We start from the raw sequence: 18,514 nt of genomic DNA, 5'->3' as shown, positions 1-18,514 counted from the left end.
ATTGCAATGTATTTTTTTTACAGTCATTCACAATCATCTTGATGTGCCACAATAATCTCCGTGAGTTGGCAAAACCAATGCACCCCTCACATTTTGGCTCCCTTCTCACATTTCTCCATTTTACACTATAAGCCTTCAGTAAGAAGGCAATTTATAAAGAATTCTACTCAAGGCAGACTTTGATTTGTACCAGATTTCCACATTAAAGCAGTCACCCCAAAGCAACTATTTAAATTCATGAACAATGACATATTCCACCTACTCCTGTTCCTCAGACCGATATGGTTTCAGTACTTTATAATCACCCAGGTCTAATAATACTTCCTGAAGTTAAAGTTTTTGAAGCTCGTCATTTGTAATCAAATGTATAAAATAAGTTCTTGCAATTTTATTGGACTGACATATTTCAATATGTCACTAACATTAATCTGTAATTAAACATGGAGGTAAAGATCAAAAATAATTTTACTTCAAATTTTACCCTACTGCAGGGTAGGGTAATTAGTTTTCATATATTATTTATGCTTTCATATTTCTGCCTATATACTTGCTGAATACAATATAATAATCCATTTGCAGTTGGGATTGGCATGTCATGAATGCAATTAAAGTGGTCAAATTAACTTCCAGAAGTCTATTAAGAATAGAGTTGGTCTCGGAGTTGTGGCTGGCATGTTACTAACTGAGGAAGGATTTAGCTGCAGCGGAGGAGAATGGTCAGGTCTGCCGCTGGGAGAGGGACTGTTGAATAATGTGCAGGTAATGAAATTGTGCATTCACTTGCAGGAGGCCTGTAGGAGGGAGTCTGGCATATTACTTGTAAGAGAGGGGAATAGGACATTTATCTGTAATAATTGAAAACCCACTTAAGGAGTTCCAAAAGGAGTTGACAGTGATATATTAACTTGCAGACAATGCCAACAGTATTTCAATTCATTTCCTTTCTTAAAAATCAAGTGATAAGGTTTTTACTTCCAGTGATATAGTGTTACAGTTATGCTGCATAGGATTTGAAAACGTATTCTGGTAATAAGACCATGAGATATGAGCAGATATAGGCCATTTCTGCTTTGGGTCTGGGACATTGGGTCTGCTCTGCCATTTCATCATGGCTGATCCATTTTCTCTCTCAAACCCATTCTCCTGCCTTCTCCCAGTATCCTTTCATGCCCTGTCTAATCAAGAATTTATCAACCTCCGCCTTAAGTACACCCATTGATGTGGCCTCCACAGCCACCTGTGTCAATGAATTCCACAGATTCACCACCCTCCAGCTAAAGAAATACCTCCACATCTCCATTCTAAATGAACATCCCTCTATTCTGAGGCTGTGCCCTCTGGTCCTAGACTTCCTCACCGTAGGAAACATCCTCTCCACATCTGCTCTATTTTGGCCTTTTAATATTCAATAGGTTTCAATGAGACCCCACCCTCATTCTTCTAAATTTCAGTGAGTACAGGCCCAGAGCCATCATATGATAAGCCTTTCATTCCCGGAATTGTTCTTCTGAACCTCCCTGGTCCTCTCATTTGTTTGCTAGATGGTTCTGATTGAGGTATCCTCCACCACACACTGCTCTCTACCCAACTAGTCCTCACACTTCAATAATGTTATCCCTCCAGAAAACAGCTTATCAAGATGTTAACAATCATAATACAAATCTGTGGTAAAACTATGCACTGCTGTGGGAAATCAGCCAACATAATCAAGGACCCCTCCCATGCCAGTCATTCTCTCATTTCCTTCTATTGGGCAGAAGATACAAAAATGTGAGGTCACATACCACCCAGCTCTAGGACAACTTCTATCCTGTTTATAAGACTCTTGATCAGACCTCTAATACAATAAAGGCGGACTCTTGATCTGTCAATCTACCCCAAAGTGATTATTTGTCGATCTGCACTGCACCCCCTCTACGAATGCACCAATGTATTCTGCATTCTGCTGTTGTGTTTTCCTTTTCTACTACCTTGTTGTACCTACGTATGTATCGCGTGATCTGTCTGGAACACATACAAGCAAAAGCTCTTCACTATATCTCAGTACAGGTGGAAATTATAAACCGATTGCCAATATTATTGATGCTATATCTTTTGATGATCTTCAGTTTCTAGCCTGCTGCAAGCTCTTTGCAGAGAATTAATTTAGTTCAATACTGTGTGTAGAGCTCAGAAGTAGCAAAAAAGAACACTTATTACTGGAAAAATTGAAGATTTGTAGGGTTATAGAGTCATAGAAAAGTACAGCATAGAAACAAACCCTTCAGCCCATCTAGTCCATGCCAAAACCATCTGAACTGCCTATTCACGTTGACCTGCACCGGGACCGTAGCCCTCCATACCCCTATCATCCATGTACTTATCTAAACTTCGCTTAAACTTTGAAATCGAGCTCGCAAGCACCATTTGTGCTGGCAGTTTGTTCCACACTCTCACGACCCTCTGAGTGAAGAACTTCCCCCTTATGTGACCATTAAACTTTGACCTATCCTTACCTGACATTGACTCTACACTTGTTTGATTGGTTATAGCGATTGGTGGTTCCGGGATTTGATAGGTCATTCCAGAAATGGCCGATGGACTGATGCTGTTTGCTGTTACGTAAGGTGAACTGTATGGAGAGCTGTAATACTGTGGATATTGCCCTTGCGGGAAGCCTGGATATGTTGCATATTCCTTAAAAAAACAGAAGCAAGCAACAATCTTGTCAGTTCAATCAAATTAAGTATAAGCATCAGCAACACTTTTCCAAGTAATTTGAACTGTGTTTCGAGCCCAATGCCACAAGCTCTATCACAGGTTATAAAAGTGATTTACATGTTTGTTCAGGTGGCAGAAATAAGGTGGAACAGCGATTAAAATCTTTGTTCAATGGGAGTTTCAAAAGTAAATGGGCTGGAACAAACAGATAGCATCCCTAAGCCATTTTACAGGTTTGCTGACTAAAATGTCCAGTGCAGACGCATCACTCATTAAAATAGAATGATCATCTCAGGTGATATTTACCTGGGGCCCCAGATGAGACTGACAATTAATTGGCTGAAGTCACAATTATTAACATGGAACCATGAAAGCAAAGATGGTCTGAATGCAGAATCCTCCCTAATCATTTGCTGAAGAACCTGTTAGTTTTTCCACTGTAGAAATAAGCTTATTGGGTGGGGATGGGGCTACTGGGAGGAAGACTGTCACATGATAAAATCTCCAACCAGGATTGTCTCTTATTCAAGATGTGAACTTTCCACAGAACCCTAAGCCAAGACACAAAACCTCCACAGTATTTTAAAACTAATTTGACTAACTGATTCATGTAGATGATAAATACCACAAGCTTCACTCCTTATTACCATAGTCCTTTCTTTTGGAAAAAAAAACTTTCTTTTGCTGGATGGAAATACCCTTGCTCATTTAATTTTTTTCTGTTCCCACTATAGTACTACCTATCAGTGCTGAAGAAAACAGATTTCACAACAGAATTGATTTAACATTTATTAACACTCCTCTATGATTATCTATGGGTAAAATACAGCTCTGAGAAAAAAAGGGGATTTTTTGTGTTGAAGCTCAGGTATTCATAACCTGCTTAAAATAGAAAATGGAATTATTGCTACATGGTGTAGTGGCTTCAGGGCTGGTTTGGGATTCTTTTTATGGTTTGCTTCTCTATATCTGTTCAGCTGCATCCAATAATTGACAAGAGGAGATTTAAATGGCAATTGTGCAGTCTAACTATTGAAATCTCCTACTACCCTAGCCCAGAAAGGGGTCTTAAGTGCATCATTAAGATGGCTACATTAGTTCTTTTCCACATCTACCATTTCAATACTTGAATAATTGTCCGTGCGCAGTCCTTTCTAAGGAACTACATCCTTCTCAATGGTTTCTCAAAGTTCAGATAGCTTTGGTTCAAAATTCAAAGTAAATTTATTATCAAAGTACGTATATGTCACCATATACAACCTTGAAGTTCATTTTCTTGTGGGCATACTCAATAAATCCAAAATAGAATAATAACCATAATAGAATCAATGAAGGTCTGTGCCAACTTGGGTGTTCAACCAATGTGCAAAAATACAACAAACTGTGCAAATGTAAAAAGAAAGAAATAATAATAAATAAACAAGCAATAAACATGTATTCTTTATTGCTAAGACAGCACAGTTGTTACAAGGCTGGTTTCTGAGAGATATCACAGATATCTATTGAATTGAGTGATATCAGTAATACCTGTTGTGCACTGTTAAAGCCTGTCGAGCTGGTGATTGTATTGTTTCCCTGATAAATCCCTGATGTTGCTGTCAGACCATTACCTGTGAAAGAAGAACACACTCATTATATTCATTTCACAAAGATAAAGTGTGTGTATATAGATAAACACAAGAGATTCTGGAGATGCTTAAAATCTTGAGGAACACACACAAAATATTGGGGGAGCTCAGAAAGTCAGGCAGTATGTATGGAGGAGAATCAACAGTCAACGTTTTGGGCTGAGACCCTTCATCAGGTCTGATGAGAAGAGGTATGGCCAAGATAACTGTGAGGGTCAATGGGTTTGTAGAGATGTCAATAGATAAACTGTTTCTGGTGATGGAAGCAAAGAGATCAAAAAGGGAAGAGTCATGTCAGAGATAGACCAAGTAAATTTGAGGGCAGGGTTGAAGTTCGAAGCAAATTTTTAATGAAATCGACAAGCTCAGCATGGATGCAGAAAGCAACACCAGTCATTAATGTAGCCGAGAAAAAGATGGTGAGCGTATTGGTGTAGCTTGGAACATGGACTCTTCTACATAGCTGATGAAAAGGCAGGCATAGCTGGGGCCATACGTCTTTGATTTGGAGAAAGTGGGAAGTGCAGAAAGAGAAATTGCTGGGAGTGAAAACCAGTTCTGCCAGATGGAGGAGGTGATCTGGTTAGGTCTGTTGCCCAGAAAGAAGCAGAGAACTTCACAGGCCTTCCTGATGGGGGATGGAGACTAGACATCCGTAGTAAAAATAGGGCGATATGGGCCAGCGAACTGACGAGGGTGGAGCTTAGTGATGATGGCACTAAACGGTGACTCCTTTGCTTGCATCTTTGGAAACAGCTTTATTTCTATCTTTTATAATCTCTTTTTTTCCCTTTCAAGGTTCTTTTGAAGATCCTGATCTTTACATTCTGACTTTGGTTCTTTGCGGGAATGGGACTCGCTCTCTGGCCTCACGACCAGCCACTTTTCCATATGCCAAGCACACAGCCTGGAAGGCTAACATGCCTACGGGGTGTTGGATTTTCATTGCTCTGGAGGCAGGCGGATTCAGTGCTGGTGCCGCCGATTAACGCGTCGCGAGAGAACAAGGAAGGCCGGAAGCAGTGGGCTTGCTGTTGGCTGTGTGCCCAGAGGCACAGAGCTCGGAAAGTCGACACAACTGACTTTTAACACCATAAATCAGGAAATTGTTTTGTTATGTCTCCCCACTCACTGTGAAATGGGGACACCTCTTTTTCCCTTATTAGGGTGAGAAAGCCTGTGGTAGGTTGAATACCGGGTGAATGAGTAGTCTTTGGGGTACTGCAAGTCTGTGTCTTTACTGATGCTTTGCTGCACGCTTGAGTGCTCAGTAGGGGCAGCAATGCTTTTTCACTGGCGGAGAGCTGGGGAGGGGATGTTTTCAAAGAAAAATAATTTCAGGATGTATATTGTATACATTTCTCTAACATTTAATGTACCTATTGAAATACCTATTGAAGGTGATTGAAGTAATCTTCTCATCCCTTCTCAAGTCCCAGTAAATGCAATTAATATAGATAATTACTTGAAGGTAAACAGATATGATGAGCCAACTAACTTTTCATTAATTCCCCTCCCTGCTCTTTGGCAGTTCCCCCTTTCTAGTTACCCTCTCACCCCTTCTCTTCTCACCTGCCCTTTGCCTCCCTCCACTTTCCCTTTCTTTCATGGTCCACTGTCCTCTCCAATTAGATTATTTCTTCTTCAGCCCTTTACCTCTTCTACCTATCACCCTACAGCAGGGTTCCACGGACCCCTTGGCTAATGGTAGGGTCCATGGTATAAAAAGGTGAGGAATCCCTACCTTAAAGTTTCTTACTTCATTCCCCCTTGCCACTTTCTTATTCTGGACTCTGCATCCTCCCTTTCCAGTTCAGATGAAGGGTCTCAGCCCAAAACGTGAACTGCTTAATCCCCTCTGTACATACTGCCTGACTTGCTAAATTATTTAGGGGGATGATTGATAAGTTCGTGGCCTACGGGAGAAGGAGTCAATTTTAGAAAACCTAGTACATTTATTTTTCTACATAGTCCCCTCCTACATTTACACATTTAGTCCAGTGGTCATGAAGTATATGGATCTTGGACCTCCAGAAAGTGTCCACAGCAGGGGTGGATGATGAGTTTGAGGCCTAAGGTAGAAGGAGATGAATTATACAGCTCTTGTTACTTGCACATACAGGTCAACTCTTTGAGTGATTATGCAGAAAGTTTGAAGTTAATAACTCATCTCCTTCTACCTTAGGCCACAAACTTATCAATCACCCCGTTGAGTTATTAACTGATGAGTTATTGACTTCAAACTTTCTGCATAATCACTCAAAGATTTGAATTGCATGTGCATGTAATGAGAGCTGTATAACTCATCTCCTTCTACCTTAGGCCACAAACTTATCAATCACCCTGCTGTGGGCACTTACTGGAGGTCCAAGATCCATCTGCTCCATGACTGCTGGACTAAGTGTGTAAATGTAGGAGGACTATGTTGAAAAATAAATGTGCCAGGTTTTCTAAAATTGACTCCTTCTACCTTAGGCCACAAACTTATCAATCACCCCTCGTATGTATGTTGTACATGTACAGAGAGAACTCCACATTCAACTTTCTCATGTTATCCCAATGTCTTTGGTTATAACCCACTTAGGCCATCTGACATAATTGATTTCAACAACTGCAGGGTTTCATGAAGATAATTGTAATGAAAATTAAGAGAAGTAAAACAAAAAAATAAAGACATAATCACAGACAAGAAGATTCATGGATACAGTGATAGGTGAATAGGCTTGCACACTGATAGACTTTAGATTGAACAGATCTGTAAACTAACAGGAGAAAAGGTTTATAGATTGACATTGGGCAGATTTATGGACTGGCAGGTGAATTACATTAAACAAACAGATGGTAAGCACTCTAAATTATGTGGAAGGTTAATGGATAGGCTACAGTATGTAATGAAAAGTATGTGGTTTTAAGCTCAAACAAGGTTACAGGTGGACATATTGAATGCTGCCAGGATACATTTGCAAATGGACAGAATTAAAGATTGACATATTAAGAGCTTAGTATATTAATAGTCATTTAAAAGGTATGTGATGTCATGCTGCCAAATATTACACAATAATTTTTGTTCGCAAAGACAAATAATTTTCATCAACTATAAAAAAAGCTCAATGTAAATTTTACTTTGAATTTGAAATTTTAATTTGAAAAAAGTTCAGACTAAGTCATATTTCATTGTTGATAACAGATAAACAAACATACATAGCTTTTTGTATCAGGATCTTAAGTTTTGAGATACAGATTTGAATAGCAATACAAAGAACAGGTATTTGTATACCTATCATATGCAAAGGCAAAATTGTTTAGAGAAGTTCAATGTCCAAAGCAAATTTTATCAGCAAAGTTGCCATATACAATCCTGAGATTCATTTTCCTGTGGACATATTCAGCAAATCTATAGAATAGTAATTAAAATGGGATCAATGAAAGATCAACCAGAGTGCAGAAGACAACCAACTGTGCAAATGCAAATATAAATAAAATTGCAATAAATCATGAGAACTTGACATAATGTGATAAAGAGTCCTTAAAGTGAGATCATTGGTTGTGGAACAGTTCAATGATGGGAAAGCAAGTGCGGTTATCCCCTTTTATTCAAAAGCCTGACGGCTGAGTGGCAGTGCTCTTGAAAACAAAACTGGTCATTTTCTGATTTTATTCCTATAATTATAGATGGGAGAGAGTGGCTTATTTAGTAACAGAGATATAGATTAATAATTAAGATATAAACTGGCATATAAAACAGAAAGGCAACTTTGGAAATAGCTTATTGTCAAGCTAGTGAATCTGGGAAATAGTTTATCAATAACCCAGGGCATTCATGGTGCCCCTGATCACTCTCCAGATTAAAGTTTAAAAACATAAGCACTGAATAACACTAGGGTAACAATGAAGTCCGGTTCACTGGCTCCTGAAGTTGGATGGTCTGATAATACTCACTGGCAAGACTTGCTTGAGGTCCACTGTCAGATGCATCCTTTGAAATGAGCCAGGAATCACAGCATTTGTGAATAGCTAACTCAACTTTCTTGCTATTTTTCTTGAGATGGCCTGCTCTGATTTTAAGACTATGTACACTAGTTCTGGATTTTCCCCACAAAAGAAAATAGTTTCTCTATTTCTTGTGCATTGCCCTTTAATCATTTTATATAACCTGATTAGATCAGCCCTCAGCTTTCTAAAATAAAGAATATTTTCCAAGTAAATGTAATTGATCTTTTGGCTTTAACCCCACAGTTTTGCGAATTTACAATAAACTTTTGAGAATATATCTTGCTTGTGATACCTTGTCCAGGATTAAAATCAGTACTAGATTTGACTGAAATCTTGCACAGCTAAAACATTCCTTCTTTGATTTTGAATTCCAATGGCCTTGAAAGTAGACCATAAGACTGTAAGTCCATATGATACAGGAGCAGAATTAGGCCATTTGGCCCATTGCATTTATGTCGTCATTTCATCATGGCTGATCCAATTTTCCTCTCAGCCCCAATCTCCTGCCTTCTCCCCGTATCCCTTCAAGTACTGATCAATCAAGAATCCATCAACCTCTGCCTTAAAAATAAATAAAGATGTGGCGTCCACAGCTGCTTGTGGCACAGATTTTTACCAGCCTGGCTAAAGAAATTCCTTCTCATCTCCATTCTAAAAGGACGCCCCTCTATTCTGAATCTGTGTCCTCTGATCTTAGACTCTCTCACCATAGGAAACATCCTCTCTACATCCACTCTATCAAGGCCTTTCACCCTTAGATAGGTTTCAATGAGGTCATCCTTCATTTTCTGAATTCTAGTGAATACAGGCCAAGAGCCATCAAATGCTCCTCATATGATAAGCCATTCAATCCTGGAAGCATTTTCCTGAATCTCTTTTGAACCTTCTCCAGTTTCACAATCCTTTCTAAGATAAGAGGTGAGAACCTGCTCACAATACTCCAAGTGAGGCCTCATCAATGCTTTATAAATTCATCCTTGCTTTTATATTCTAGTCCTTTTGAAATGAATGCTAACATTGCATTTGCCTTCCTCACCACAGACTCAATCTGCAAACTAACCTTTAGGAAATCCTGCATAAGGACTACAAGAAATAAAGACCTACGTTGCATTGTCTTTTCCTCACTTAATATTTGTTTCAAAAAAAGGGCACAAATGTGTTGATAAACTTATACGTAGACAGGCAAGATAATGCTAAGAATGGATTCAACTTCAATACAATTTTATTTGGGCACATTTACAACTGGACGGGATACAAAAATATTTTCATGTTCATTCCGCAAATGAGTGCAAATATGAAGGAAGCATATGAAGAAAGCATGACAGCACCTTTACTTCCTTAGAAGTCTGCAGAGAATCGCCATGACAGCTAAAACTTGGACAAACCTCTATAGATATGTAGTGGAGAGTATATTGACCATTTGCATTACAGTATGGTATGGGATCACCAATGCCTTTGAATGGAAAATCCTACAAAAAGAATTGGGTTCAGTGCAGTGCATCGTAGGTAAAGCCTTCCCAACTACTGAACATATCTATATGAAATGTTGTCATAGGAAAGCAGCATCTATCATCAAAGAACCCTACTATTCAAGTCCTGGTCTCTGCTCACTGCTGACATCAGGTAATAGGTAAAAAAGGCTCAGGATTCCACCAACAGTTACTACCACTCAACTATCAGGCTCTTGAATAAAAGGGGATAAATACACTCACTTGCCCCATCATTGAGATGTTCCTGCAATCATTGGTCTCTCTTTAAGGACCCTTTATCTCATTATCTCATGTTCTTGTCATTTATTGCTATTCTCGTATTTGCATTTGCACATTTTGTTGTCGTTTGCACTCTGGTCGATCCTTCATTGATCCTGTTATGGCCACTATTCTATAGATACATTGAGTGTGCCCACAGGAAAATGAATCTCAGGGTTGTATATGATGACATATATATACTTTGATAATAACATTTACTTTACTTTTTAAACTTTGAATAGAGATTGATTCTGGTGGAAGTACAATGATCGGTTAAAAATTAGTACAGTACATTTAAATGGCGATGGGATTACAGATACTGTAGATGCATGGGCATATGCATCAATTGTCAGATTGTGAATTAGCAGATTTTACATTTTGTTAGACTTATAAATGGACAGATGGGAAAACATATTAATTATACATTAGTAGCTGGATGGATTTACTAATCCAGAATTCCATTGGTGGACAGGTGGTGAGAATTATTGATTAACCAATGTAGATTGACAGATGGAAAGATTTACTGAATGACAGATGGCTAGATTTAACAACAGACTTGCTTCAAAATGAATACGTTTATAGATCGATATTGATGGACAAGCTGATAACCATTAGAATCATTTCTAAAACAAAATGCTTGATAATTGTAGGTAAATGTCATTACTGCAGAAAAATTGAAAAATGAACTGTCTGCACCTGAATGAAAAAAAAGTAAACAGGGAAAGGTACAGATAAGTAGAAAGGTGAAAGTTTTAATAATTATATTCATATAAGTATGGAAATATTGGCACATACACTAATTGGTTCAATTATGGATTACAGATGAGCACAGGTTGATAGGCTCACTAGCTATCAAATGTTTAATCTATTGTAATATATAAGTAAACACCTGGGATCATTAATTAGCACTCAAAGAGATTAACAGCTATCTATTTGCAAAATGATGGATTAGTGAAAATAGTCATTATTTTGCAATATACTCATTCAGAAGAGGGACCAATCTTCTGATGGACTTTTAAGAGACTTTTGGATAGGTACATGGAGCTTAGAAAAATAGAGGGCTACGGGTAAGCCTCGTAATTTCTAAGGTAGGGATATGTTTGGCACAACTTTGTGGACAAAAGGGCCTGTATTGTGCTGTAGGTTTTCTATGGTTCTATGTTTCTATGGAATCTGCATAGTTGCACTGGTGGTTTTCCCATTACTGGGTTGTTCCTCAGTAGATGCTGCAGTGTAGCCTCTATTTAGCAGTGAGCTAGCATGGGACAACTCAAAGTTCAAAGCTTGAAGCTGAAATGCTGCTCTGTTGATAAACATCTCATGGCGTCTGATGGAATAGTTTCCACAGATTTCCCAGGTTTCAGACCAGAGGATCTCGTGCAGACATTTTACCTCTTCTTGATGACTATTATTTCTTCCTGAGTCTCTTTCTCCTTTCCTGTCTTCTATGGTCCACTTTCCTCTCCGATCAGATTCCTTCTCACCACCCTTTGACCTTTCCCACCCACCTGGTTTCACTCATCACCTTCCAGCTAGCCTCCTTCTCTTCCCCCTTCCTTCTCAGTCCTGAAGAAGGGTCTCAGTCCAAAATGATGACTGTTTATTCATTTCCGTAGATGCTGCCCGACCTGCTGAGTACTTCCAGCGTTTTGTGTGTGTTGCAGAGAATTCAGTAGCTTAACCCACATTGCATTGAACTGGCTGACTGCCAGGAACAGAAAAATCAGCTGGTGTGAGAAAGTGAAGTAAAACTTTTTATTTGAGTAACAAGTGAGAATTCATATTTTGAACTTTCTTTAATAAGTTTCTGTCGGTATGTGTGTGTGTATCTGTGTGTCTTTACAGAATGGTACCAGAAAAAGACCAGCAATATCATGAAGGATCCTACCCACTCTGCTCATGGACTGTTTGTCCCACTTCCATCAGAGAAGAGGCTATGGAGCATCTATGGCAGGGGTACCATACTCAAAAACAGTTATTTCACCCAAGACATTAGGCTGATCAACACCTTCACCCATTAACCCACCCAACCACACCATCCCACCACCACTACTTTATCATTTCCTTTCAGTCACCTTATGTATAGATCCTGTACTTAGCATCACTTTCTATGCATACAATCAGTCCATGGGTAGAAGCTTATCTTATGTATTTATATTTTTTGTGTTTTTAATGTGCTGCTTATACTTTTTCTGTTTTTTTAATGCTGCAGCGGATCTGGAGTAACACCATTTTGTTCTCCTTTACGTGTGTTCTGATGAATGACCAGAAACAATCTTAAATCTTGAATATTTAGGTTCTTTTACTTTTAAAAATGTATTGAATTTAAAATGCATCTTTGACAGCCGGTGAACCTGGGGGAAGATCTTCACCAGCTGTTCAAGCTGTTGTGTGAATGCAGCCAACATCTATCGTTGAGAATAACCATGTGACTAAGCTAGGACCTAGGTTCGCAGTGCATGATGCACCCAAGAACCTGCTGAAAGGAATGACCTTTTCACAGCAACAGAGTATCTACCCTACGAGTGTGTGTATGCATGTGTATGATGTACACATAGATGAATAGAGTAATAATTTTTCAGAAGTTAATACTATACATAGATGACCCATGGATATGTTGATCAATGAATGATGATAACTGAGTGGCTTAGAACATTAAACATAAATGAATATTATGACATATTTTAGTCTGGGGAGTGATAATGTAAATAATTACCATAAATAGCCAATTTCAAAATGATTAGTGGCAATTAAGGCATAAAGGCAGGGCGAGCTGCCTTAACAACTATCGTCCAGTAGCACTCACATTTACAGTAATGAAGTGCTTTGAGAGGTTTGTAATGGCCGGAATAAACTCCTGTCTAGGCAAGGACCTGGACCCGCTGCAATTAGCCTATCGCCACAATTGGTCCACAGAGGATGCAATCTCATTGGCAATCATTGCAATCTCATTGCAATCTCATCACCTGGACAATACTAATGCTCATGTCAGGCTGCTGTCTAATAACTACAGCTCATCTTTCAACACAATCATTCCTACAGTTCTGATTGAAAAGCTCCAAAATCTGGTCTTCTGCATTACCATTTGCAAATGGATACTCCCGGTCCTCACTGGAAGACTATAGTCTGTGCGGATTGGAACTAACACCTTCACCTTGCTGGTGCACCTCAAGGGTGTGTGCTTAGCCCACTGCTCTACTCTCTCTACACCCATGACTGTGTGGCTAGGCAAAGCCCAAACTTGCTGATGAAATTATTGCGGCAGAATTTCAGATGGTAGAGAAGGCATACAGGAGTGAGATAGCTCAGCTGGTTGAGTGGTGTTGCAGCAACATCCTTGCACTCAACATCAATAAAACCAAGGAATTGATTGTGGACTTCAGAAAGGATAAGATGAGGGAACCCACACCAGTCCTCAGGGAGGGATTAGAAGTGGAAAGTTTGAGCAATTTCAAGTTCTTGAGTGTTGACATCTCTGAGAATCTATCCTGGGTACAACATATCGATGCAGTTACAAAGAAGGCACTACAGTGGCTATATTTCATTACTAGTTTGAGGAGATTTGGTATGTCATTGAAGACACTCTCAAAACTCTATAGGTGTACTGTGGTGAGTATTCTAACTGGCTGCAGAACCATCTGGTATGGAGAGGTGTGTGTGGGGGGGGGGGGGGTTGCTACTGCACAGGATAGAAATAAGCTGCAGAAAGTTGTAAATTCAGTCAGTTCCATTATGGGAACTAGCCTCTGCAGCATTCAGGACATCTTCGAGGAGATCCTCAGAAATGTGAAATCCATCATTAGGAACATCCATCATTAAGAACTCCCACCATCCAGGGCATGCCCTCTTCTCATTGCTGCCATCGGGAAGGAGGTACAGGAGCCTGAATGCATACAGTCAATGATTCAACAATAGCTTCTTCCCCGCTGTGTTAGGTTTCGCAGTGGACATTGAACCCATGAACACCACCTCACTATTTTTTTTTGAAGGAACTCAGCAGGCCAGGCAACATTTATGAAAAAGGGTACAGTTGATGTTTCAGGCTGAGGCCCTTCATCAAGACTGGAGAAAAAGGATGAGGAGTCAGAGTTAGATGGTGGGGGGAGGGCAGGAAGAAACAGATTATTTTAATTTTCTTGAGGCCAGTTTTGAATGTTCTGTGCTAATGTTCTAAAATTCTGCCTTTATTTCTACTTTGTTTAATATATTTTATTTAAATAATCAACATTTTCAAAGATCACGGCTTAGAGGTGACTGAGAGAAACAGTTTGTGGGAGATGCATTAATATCAGTAGAAATGCTTTACATGTTTCAACTTTAACTGTATGCATTAAAAACAACTCCCTCATTTTCTGGTCTTTAATAACTTCTACAAGATAATTCTTCCAATTATGTAATTAACATTCACAGTTTAAATTAAAACATTTTAAATGAATAAACAACAGATATCAAAAGAGGGGAAATCATGATCACATACTTCAGAATCAGGTTTAATATCACTGGCATATGTTGTGATATTTGTTGTTATGCAACAAAAATGTAGTGAAATCACAAACAAGAGAAAATATGATTGCACTTTTTGTATCATTTCTGATCTTTACAGCCTCGATTCAGATAACATTGATGGATTATATATATATTATGTTTCAATTAATATTTGAATAAGTATCATGAGCTGAAATTCCACTTTATATAAAGATTATAGGAATCAGAATCAGTATGGGGTGGCACGGTAGTGCAGAGGTTAGCACAACGCTTTACAGTACAGGTGAACTGTGTTCAATTTTTGCTGCTGCCTGTGAGGAGTTTGTACATGACCGTGTGGGTTCCCTCCGAGATGTCCAGTTTCCTCCCACAGTCCAAAGACATACTGGTTGGTAGGTTAATTGGTTATTGTAAGTTGTCCCGTGAGTAAGCTAGGGTTAAATTGGGGGACCCCAAACATGAGAAGATCTGCAGACTCTGGAAATCTGTGTTGTTTTAAATTGGGGGATTGCTGAGTGGCATGGCTAGTAGGGCTCGTTCCTTGCTGTATCTCAATAAATAAATAAATTCGATTTAATATCATCAGCACATATCATGAAATTGGTTGTCTTTCCAGCAATACATAATAATTGATAAAAAAACATGAATTACAGTAAGTATATATACTATGTAGTTAAATTAAATAAGTAGTGCAAAAATAGAAATAAAAAATGTAGTGAGGTGTTGTTCATGGGTTCAATGTCCATTCAGAAACTGGATGGCAAAGAGGAGAAACATGGTATTCTGGACCATTATCAAGCCACTAAGAAAAGAGTTCTTGATGATAAGGAAAATCAGAGAACTTTCATTTTTAACTTAGAAGTGAATATCAGGCCTTAAATGGTTCCAATTACATGGGTGGGAATGGCCCTGTTGCTGACGGCTCAATTGCACCTGTGATAGGGCTGACCAAACAGCAGCACTGAAATGACTGAAGAACGAGATTGTTTCAGTCAGCTATTTGAAATCACAAGGTGGTAAGGTTGTCTGTGGAGAAGGAGAAAGAAATGACAGAAACAAATACACAAGTGCCAAAAATACGAAGCAGTTATAAATAACCCTCCAATTTAATGAAAACTGTGGCTTATTCTGACTGATTCTATTTTCAACTGTTGACTGGAAGTATCAACACGGATAATTGAGTCTCTTACTAATAAACATCTTCCTACAGTTCTTGGTTACTGGTAGTTCTGCTTTCTACGACATAGCACTGAATGAATTAGAATCAAAATCGGGTTTAATATCACTGGCATATGTTGTGAAATTTGTTGTTATATGGTAGCAATACATAATAAGACCGGTAATTTACCATATATATAGTTCAAATAAAAAAGACAAAAAAAAAGTAGTGAAGTAGTGCTCATGGGTTCAATATCCGTTCAGAAATCTGATGGCAGAAGGGAAGAGGAAGTCCTGGATGTTGGGGAAGCTAGTGCCCATGATGGAACTTTTTGCAGCTTATTTCAATCCCGTGCTGTGGCCCTCCCATACAAGATGGTGATGCAGCCCATTGGAATGCTCTCCATGGTACATCTGTAGAAAGTTGTGAGTGTCTTTGGTGACATACCGAATCTCCTCAAACTCCTAATGAAATAGATCTGATGAGTTTCCATTACAGGGGAGGGAATGGAATGTTAATTCCCAGTAGGACTGCTCATTTGAATAATAGGTGGATGGCGCTGTCATTAGCTTTGCTCTTTATAGAATAAACTATTTTGCTGCTTCATTCTGTACCTGTCTTCTTCACACAGCAGGACGATGAAGAATTCCATCCATCATTTGTCTTGAGTTATGATGCTTATTTTAATGAAATTCTCTTAAATGAATTTTAAATGGTTGGAGGGGACAGCTGTAAAACCTTCAGTAACTGGGTCAACCTCGCAAATAAAACCTTTGAAAAACCAGTGCCCTAACAAGACACCTCAATAGCACATGGCCCTAAAGCCCCTTTTGCCAAAAAACAGGAAGCACGGGCTTTACTTTTGTATAAACTCTCCTTCCTTCAGGCACCAGTAGACCTGTTTTGTCTGAACTATCACATGCAAAATACCTAATTCTTTTCTTCTGAATGGAGGGCAGAGGAAAGAAGGTAGCTTTATTGCTGTAAGGCAAAATCTTAATAACTGATACCAAAACAAAAAAGCCCTTGTATCTTTGAGCTGGGAAACAAAGCAGGTTGGATTTTTTTTTACTCTTAACAATGTCACTTCATATAGATCCATCATTCTTTATTAAGTCTGTCAATGCGAGGACACAGCTTTAGGCAACCAACACTAAAAAAGAACTTGAATGTTAAAAGTTTATTACCTGTACTCTAGCAATATGATACCCTGCTTTACTCACACTACCTCAAAACGACGCCCTTCTTAATTCTGTGGGAGTTGAAGATAATTCCATTGCTCAGGAATGTGAATATCAGAACAATAAAAATAAAACTAATAACTGCCTGTGATTATAATTTAACGGACTGAACTACAAGATACATTCCAGGACACGTTCAGAACTAAACCCATTGAATAAATGGGACATTGTATATTGTTGGGAGTGTCCTCCATTCAAAAGAATGTTATAACTCACTCATGCTTTGGACGCTCGTGATTTACAAGTCTTTTCATGTGGCAAGGCTTTATATGTAAAGTATTAATCATTTTTACAGAAATTCTTTTGGTCTTCTCATATCATAGGCTATCATTGAATTGTAGCAGGGGGACAAATAACTGTTTATAAGGACCCGAAGTAATGGTGGCAGATCATTGTATGAGCAGCTGGTGTGTATCACTAGTCCTGGTTATGCAACTGACCACTGACGACAGGCAGACAGTCTCTGAGTTCGCATCAGCTGTTTTGTAAAGACACTACCCAAATGAAACAATGGCAAACCACTTCTGTAGAAAAATTTGCCCTGAACAATTATGGTCATGGACTACTTTCGCCTACATCATACGACACGGTATATAATGATGACGATCAAACAATACCACTGCACAATAATCTACTCAATATGAAAACAGCCAACTATGACAGTGATTTTCCTTTGTTTTGTATTGTTTCTGCTTCTCCATTTACCCTTACTCGCCTACTGTACTTTGTCTCCCTTCCACCATGGGTGAAAACCTGGATTGGTTTCATGGTGAACTATTGTGTTGGCAATGGAGATGCAATTTATAGTACAGGAATGCAACTGACAAGAGCATCTACTGATTACAGAAACAGAATGTAGATTTGTGTTTTTTTTAAACAAAAGCGAAGAGCAGTTCAAACTATTTCAGTCTTCTTCTCGGTGAACTGGTTCCAAAGAGTTTGATTTGCCTTAGGTAAAACCCAGTCAATCAATGCTCCCTTGCTATAATGCTTATTTCACGGCCCTCAAGTGACTTATCAAAGGCTTGTCCAGTTAAAAACATACAAGGACATTAATCCAGCACTGAGGGGCAGGAAACAGTAGGAAATGAAGCAATTGGGTTGATTTCTATGTCAAGTTTCATGTCAAGATTTATATGAATGTGGGTTGCTTAAAGCAGCAAATAGTCTGCTTCATATCCAAGTAAGAATTGTGAGCAGTTACTGTAAGTAGCCAAAGATGTTCTTAACATGATATTAATAAAGCCTTCCATATCGTCATTTTCCATAAATTCAGAATGTCCCAAAACACAACACTGTTTGAAATTTCTCGATAAATGTAGGAAACATAGTGGTCACTTAGGGTACAGTAGGCACCCATAAAAAAAAACTCTGAAATTAATGATCAGCATCATCTATTTCAGCTTTGACTGAGGAGATGGTGGCCTAGACATTGGCGGTGTCCTTTTCTGTACTTTGAACGGTATCATGGAATATTTGTCATACCCGGTCTGCAGTGACCTCATCTACACCAAGTCCAGATGAAAGTACCATGGAGAGCATTCTAACTGGCTGCTTCAC

The 18,514-nt window shown here is 38.8% G+C and overlaps 1 protein-coding gene across 6 annotated transcripts in view; it reads right to left on the bottom strand.

Moving 5' to 3' along the window:
• The window catches only part of LOC132398942 (eyes absent homolog 1-like), a 271,558-nt gene that overhangs the window by 106,730 nt on the left and 146,314 nt on the right, over positions 1 to 18,514 (bottom strand). For all 6 annotated transcript variants that reach the window (XM_059978783.1, XM_059978781.1, XM_059978780.1 and 3 more), the window contains 2 exons: positions 4,228 to 4,310; positions 2,496 to 2,676 (listed from right to left, as the gene is read on the bottom strand). In XM_059978783.1, the coding sequence (XP_059834766.1) occupies positions 2,496 to 2,676; positions 4,228 to 4,310 (264 nt within the window). The remainder of the gene's footprint in view (positions 1 to 2,495; positions 2,677 to 4,227; positions 4,311 to 18,514) is intronic.

Source organism: Hypanus sabinus, chromosome 9, assembly GCF_030144855.1.
Source record: "Hypanus sabinus isolate sHypSab1 chromosome 9, sHypSab1.hap1, whole genome shotgun sequence".
In the NCBI taxonomy this organism is placed as follows: Eukaryota; Metazoa; Chordata; class Chondrichthyes; order Myliobatiformes; family Dasyatidae; genus Hypanus; species Hypanus sabinus.
Note: the sequence above shows the minus strand (reverse complement) of the source record. Positions and strands in the feature narration are given on the sequence as shown.